Genomic DNA, 6,964 nt, shown 5'->3' with positions numbered 1-6,964 from the left:
AGATGTGTTGCTAACAGCCTGTATTTCTACTCAAACAGAAATAGAAGACCACAGTCATTTCTGTATAATTCCCTTTGTATGCAAATCAAACCCTCTTTTGATGATTTGTAACCCATCCCATCCCTTGTCAGACACATGCTTGACCATGGAAAACCCCTCAGATGGGCAATATGTGAACAGCGTAAGTGCGCCCCATTTTAAGAAAATCCCGATACCATCTTGTGAACTTAACCGTTTAATGACAGCATGTTTATGAATCCTACTAAAGAAAAAACATTTGTTTAAAACATGATTTGAATGTTGAAAAAGATCAGTTTTCATCTTATGACATTTCCAGAAATATTTCTGTTATGTAAAGGAAGGCACATTGGCATTTCCAGTGAATTTAAGTTCCTAACCCCAAATCTGGAGAACATTTTCTCGTGACTCAAGAACAAATCTCAGAACATTAAAAATTTCCTGCCTCTTCTCCAGGTAAGTGCTCCATCTATTACTTGACTCAAAGTAATTACTTGATGGTCACGCTGATTTCATCAGTTTACGGGAGAGAGAGAAGAATCAACACTTTTGAGGTGGGAGGGACTGAATCCCTCTCTGTCATGAAACCAGTAAGAATTCAAGGCTGAGAGCAGGAATGCGTTCACTCCAGATGGCAGGGGCTCCCTAGGGGCAGAGCTAGGGCCAAACCATCCTATCGCCTTCCAGGCTGATGCATGTTTCCTGGAACTGTGCATGGCTCCATAAAATGACTGAGTTGGAGGCTCATGCCACCAATCCCTGTCCCCTTCTTGATGAGTTCTCTTTAGGGATGTGGCTTATTTTGCAGAAGAGGGCAAATTCCCTTCAAAGGGAGCTCTTATGGTATGATTTGTGAGTATGAAGTCTAAACTAACGGTATCTTTGATAAATGTTGTACATCTTAGAACAGAGAGGTTCCTAAATGGTGACTAGACACGTATTTCCCTATGTGGGGAAAAACTAGGGTGTAGGCTTGCTTGGGGAAAGAATCACAGAACAGACAGAAAGGGAGTTTGTGTGGCCTTCAGCCTGGGGACCTGGATGACCTGATGAAGGCTGAGTACACAGTGACATGTTTTGGAAAAAGCAGTCTATGAGACATCATAGGCCTGGTACTTTGTTATGGTTGATGCTCTTCTGTTTTTCTCCTGGGATAGGTAGTAGATGCGATTGGCCTCTGGGTAGGTAACTTTGCTGAGTGGAAGCTTGTAGATGGCAGGGTTGTTGGTCGTCAGGAGCAGGAAGGTGAGTGCTGAGAGGCAAAAGGGCCAGGTGCATGGTGGCAGTCCAAACTGGGCAGGGGCAGAAAGGAGACATACAAGAGAAGCCTTGATTATATCAGATGCTTTGGCCTGTTTCATCAGCCCTTAACACTCCCCTACAGCCCTGGGTAGAGGACGGGATGCTTTGTGGGTATTGAGAGGAATAATACTTCTTGACCAATATAAATAAAAGCATGTCAGTGCTGTCTGCCTGAATTGTAACAGGTGGATGCACATTCTCCAAAATGCAGCCATTGGAACCCTATTACAATATGGCTTTATGGAGAAGTCATGTTTTGCCTTGGGCTGTCTGGCTAGGTTATACCTTCAACTCTAGGAGCTGACCATTGCCTGCCTCTCCCATAGCCCCTGTTGAAGGAGTGGCACTGGCAGCCATTTTGTAGCTCACGATCTTTATCTCTTTGGTCACAGCTGATTGGACTCCAGCAATGCGACTTCCACAGGCAGATGGCCTGGGAGTTGAATCCCTCTTTTGAGAATTTGAACTAAGAGAGACTGGGCTCTTGGTCTGAAAGGACTGGAGAGCCAACCAGTGCTGGGTGGCCGCTAGGGGGCTGTGTGCAGCAGAAGAAACCCACCACAGACACAGGGAGATAGAACAGACATCTGGAGAGAAGCAGAGATGTAATGTCCTGGTCCTAGGGGTTGGAGGTGGAGGGTAGCTGCCTCTATTCTCAAGGGCTCCCCCATTCCCAGCTCTCCTTCTCATGGTGTTGACCTATTTTTTCTTCCTTAAGATGCCCTGAGGCTTTTCAAAACAAAATGTTTATTTATTTTTGAGAGAGAGAGAGAGCAGTGAGGGGCAGAAAGAGAGTGGCAAGGGGCAGAGACAGACCAGTGAGGGGCAGAGAGAGAGAGAGAGTGAGAGACAGAGGATGATCCAAGGTGGGCTCTGTGCTACAGCAGAGAGCCCAATGTGGGGCTCGAACTCGTGAACCAAACTGTGAGATCATGACCTGAGCCAAAGTTGGACACTTAGCCGACTGAGCCACCCAGGCGGCCCATGCCCTGCGGCTTTTTAATACACCTCTCACTCTTCCTTGAGATCACTTGAGTGGAGAGCTTGGTGATAAGGAGTCTGCAGACTCAACTATAAGGCTGACCAAATCATGTTCCCCCACACCCAACCTCATTTCCTTATAAGCAGTAAAGACCTCAGAAAACACCACGGGGATAACAATGCCGGTAATGTGCTGCTCAAAGATGGCACTGCTGGGTGAGACTTGGAGAAGGACTACAGCAGCCAGAACCATGGCCATAAAAATACCCACGAGTAATGAATTCCACCCAACAAGTCTCTCCAAAGCCCTGCTCACACTACACAGTGTGTTTTGGGAAGAACCCTCCGGAGCCCCACAGTGGGAAAGGAAGTAGGTCTGGAGTTCACATCTCAGACCCACATCTCAGCTCCAACCACCTTGTTAAAGTTATTTCATCTGTCTGAAACCTATTTCCTCAATAGTAAAGTAGGGATAACAGTGTCCACTCAGACAGTTAATGCCTAGTGCATATTAAGGACTCAGTAAACAGCCCTCAGCACTCAGTAAACAGTGGTCATGATTGTCAAGTTGTGGGGGGGGGGCACGTGGAAGACAGGGCTGCGTGTTTGAGTGCCAGTGAGGAAGCAGAGGAGTGCAGCTCCCAAGTGCTCTGTCTGTGGAGGGAGTGAAGGGCCTCATAAATGTCACTTAACATTTTTATATTGTTCTTCAAGCAGATTGGACATTCCTTCCATGGGAGTAAACAGCCTGCCCTTTTTTGTCTCCCTGAGAGTGTTCAGCATAGTGTCCTAAACATAGTAGGCACACAGAAAGTAAACTCGAGTTCAAAAAAAGTCTAAATGGAATGGTATTGCCTCTAACTTCTCTGCCCGCAGAGGAAAAGGGCCAGTCATCCTCTAAATGCCTGTGATCAGAAACAAAAGCCTCCTGTTTGCATCCCTTCCAGTACCTTGCCCAGGGAAGGCACGTGACACATATTCACTGGCTGGACAGTCAGGTGGAAGGATGGGTACAAGAATGATGGGAAAGCCTGGAGTGCAAAGGAGCCGCAGAGACCATACTCCATGCTCTAGTTACCCGCCCATTCTTCTGATGGCTGATCAATCAGCCCCAGCTCTTAGATTCCCCATGGTGCAGGCTTGCTATCTTAGGGTTTTATTCATTCATCATTTCTTGAGCACCTATTATGGGCTGGGTATTGTGATAGGTACTATGGATAAAGACTAGAATACAGCCGGGCCCCTGTTCTGAAGGAGCACATGGGCTGAAGTTGGAAAAGGAAGAATATGTATAAGGCTCGTCACCATACTGTACGTCAAGTGTCATAGCAGAGGCATGTACAAGATTCACCAGAGCCCTGAGGAGGATTTAGCCCACTGGGAGACAGAGGATGGTATCAGGGAAGGCGGGTTCTATTGCCTAGAAAATTCCTTCCTATGCTAAGTTCAACCTGCCCAATTTTCCTAAGGGTGAGGAAGGGATTTGTGCAGGTGTGAGTAAAATGCCCACCGTCATCCCTACCTTCAGGACCACTGGGGCTTTTCCTGGTTGCTTTTATCAATCAAATGTGCCCTTGAACCCATATCTAAAAGGGGGAGGCATCAACTGCGGGCTGAGCCCTGAACACTCTGTGCCGGACCAGGGGCCCTACCCAGTGTACGTGGGGGCTGGGGCTGGCCATGCGGCTTCTCCTGTCTCAGACACCACCTCACACTAGGGCTCAGACAAGGAAGGGATTCTTGGACTGGTGCATGTGCACATAGCCACCAGCGCTGGCTTCTCTCAGGTATTGCTGGGGCTTGGTTCCCTGTCTTCCCTGGAGACTTCCCTCATGACCCCCTCAACTCCTAGTTGCCAATGGATGAACGGAGATGTACCCTGGCCCATAAGTTAGTTGGGCAGTTGATCTATAAACATACAAAAAAAATTAAATAATAAAGATTTAAAACTAGTTCTAGAGGATGATGCAGCTGAAAGAGTTCGAGTTACAAGATAGTGTTCTTCAAATTGTCCTTCTATAACAAGCTCCACTGGCCCCCTGACAATGGGGTCTGTTTGACCGGTGGTTGACATTGAACCTTTAGAGACCTAGCTCCTTCTGTCTAGCAGGTGCTGAGGCAAGCGGTGTGATTTGAGATGAGAAGGATGAGTTGGGGAAGGGTCCCCGGAGGACAGGCTTGCATTGGCTGTGGGGAGCTGAAAGAACGGGGGAAGGGCGTTGTGGCACGTTCTTAGCCGACACTGACTCACCACGGACAGCATGTTAGCCAGCGCAGCACCCAGGTAGGCCGCAAACAGTGCTGGGAAAAGAACCAAGAAACAGTCCAGTGACTGACGGTGCCTCAAGCTTAGTCTACATATTATCTCCCCAGACATTTTATGCCATAAATGCTATCTCTCAGATTAAAATAAAACTTGAATTATGTTTCTATTAGTTGACAGCCCTGAAATGTGTTAAATTCCAGGCAAATGCCGGTACAGCTAAGACAGCAGATGAACTTTGTTAAAAAAGGGCCAGAATGGAGTGATTACGGTTCTCTTGGGTCCCACCACCTTGCATTCTAGCAAAGGAACATTTAGCAGCATAAACCGTACATGAAAATTTTACTATACAGCCAAGGCAAGTGGATCCCAGAGCTCCCCGCTGGAATATTTCACCGCGAGTTATTAATGTAATACGGGTTTCCAGGGAGGAACAGCATTCTCTAAGCTTGAGGAAGACCAAATATGCCCATTGCCTTGTCTTCCCGGCTCTGCCTGCAGAGGCTACGGCCAGGCTGGCCACTGGGAAGAGCCACGTGCCGGTAAGAGGTGACGCTCTGTGAAAACGAGCAAGTGTAATTGGGCTTTGCTTTCGAACTCTCAATTTCTCAGCCGAAAGCATCTCAATTGTCCTCAGGATATTAACAACAGCAAATCTTTATTAGAGAGTCACTGAGCACCTGGCTGGTAGCCATGTGACCACATCCTTCAGCATTCCTCTAGCGTAAGCATTATTGGAAGGTCCTAATGATGAGTATTTGGGTGCTTAAAGTTAATCTCCGTATCTGAGGTAAATCACCCAATTCTATACATAAAGATTAATTTGAGGAAGGGTTGCTCTGTCAGTTGGCTCCAATCACCAGCCAGGAGAGTAGCCATCACAGAGACAACCCATGAACAACAACCCAACAGCCACCGTCTAAAAGTTCTGTCTTCGTGTGGCTGAACACTATGTGTTCCGTGAAAACAGTTTTTACTGTATGAATCGTTGAACAACCACTCAAAACCGTTTTAGATACAAATGCTTTTGTGAAGCAAACGATCCTCCCGTTTATCTTTGGGGGATCCACAGAATCTTCAGGGTGGTTTTCCCCGCAGGGACAGTCACAGGTGGCGCCGAAGGTGCAAAGGGAGCTAGTGGTGGTCCCTACCACAGGCGATGGCCAGGAAGTGGGTCTGCCAGGTGATGACGTAGAACATGCCTCCGATGGCAATGCAGGCCAGCGTGCTGTTGAAGCCACACAGGCCGAAGTAGATGGAGTCCAAGGGCGTTGCAATAGTGAGGGCTGCGAGAGAAGGCAGGCATCAGTGTTGAGTTCGGAGAGGGGGGGTGGGTCTCGTGGGGCTCGCCTGCCCTTCCTGAAAACCACCATAGTTCCCAAAGCCCAGACCAATCATCCTCTTAGGCATTTATAAAAAAGAACTTCTGATTTTATTCAGTGAAAAAATATCTAAAGGAAACAAATGGCCATAGAGTCACATGAGTATTAGTGGTGATGCTGTTATAGGTAGAAGAGAGCCTTTTGAGTATAGACTCTGCAGCCTTTTAAAGCAGAGAAGTTCCTTTCCCTGCCAAGAAAGAGGACTTTTCCTTCTTCACTGATATTTTTTTAAGAGAGAGAGAGAGAAAGCACACAAGTGGTGCTGGAGGTGGGGAGAGAGAGAGAGAGAGAGAGAGAGAGAGAATCTTAATCCATGCTGAGCATGGAGCCAAACGTGGGGCTCCATCCCACAACCCTGGGATCATGACCTTAGCCAAATCAAGAGTTGGACGCTAACTGATTGAGCCACCCAGGCGCTCCTTCACTGATATCTCCGTGTTCTCTAGTGGAATATCATCCCTTGAGACAAGACTTAAAATACAAACATGACTGGAATTAACCTCTCCAAACTTTAAATTTATACTAAGGTGTAACTGACTAACACCAAATCCTTTCGGGAAGGCAGCTTTTGCTCAGAAACACATGAGGGCACTGGCACCCAAAGTAGGGAACCAGGGTACAATGGAAGGGGGGAAAGTTTGTAGGAATAAGCGGGGGTGGGGAGATGGGTATCGAAAATACCTGTCACCATTTTCTTCGGAGCTGACTCGAGACACTAACATCCATATGGCCCATTAACACATCAGAAGTGATGACACTAACCTGCCAACATCCCCATGGTGGAGCCGATCGCAGCGTGTAGGCAAATGAGAGGTGAAGATATGAACAGAGCTATGAGGAAAATGCCTCCAGTCCAGGGGTTGTCACAGCCATACACCTGGCCGACTCCAACAGGGATGGCTCTCAAGAGCTGCAGGTGCAAAGGGTCACATGCAGTTAAGGAGGCAGAAGAGACAACTTGAACCTTGGCTGGAAAAGATTCGTGCCAAGCCTTGTACACCAACAGTTCGCAACAGGT

At 47.5% G+C, this 6,964-nt stretch overlaps 1 protein-coding gene across 1 annotated transcript in view; it reads right to left on the bottom strand.

The window, feature by feature from the left end:
• Positions 1–239: 239 nt before the first annotated feature.
• SLC14A2 (solute carrier family 14 member 2) overlaps positions 240–6,964 on the bottom strand; it is a 53,925-nt gene continuing 47,200 nt past the window's right edge. Inside the window, 4 exon segments of the mRNA XM_043558708.1 lie at positions 240–1,310; positions 4,553–4,602; positions 5,716–5,850; positions 6,709–6,856. Of these exon segments, the coding sequence (XP_043414643.1) occupies positions 1,110–1,310; positions 4,553–4,602; positions 5,716–5,850; positions 6,709–6,856 (534 nt within the window). The 3' untranslated portion in view covers positions 240–1,109.

This window comes from Prionailurus bengalensis, chromosome D3 (genome assembly GCF_016509475.1).
Source record: "Prionailurus bengalensis isolate Pbe53 chromosome D3, Fcat_Pben_1.1_paternal_pri, whole genome shotgun sequence".
In the NCBI taxonomy this organism is placed as follows: Eukaryota; Metazoa; Chordata; class Mammalia; order Carnivora; family Felidae; genus Prionailurus; species Prionailurus bengalensis.
This window is presented reverse-complemented; position numbering and strand designations above follow the sequence as displayed.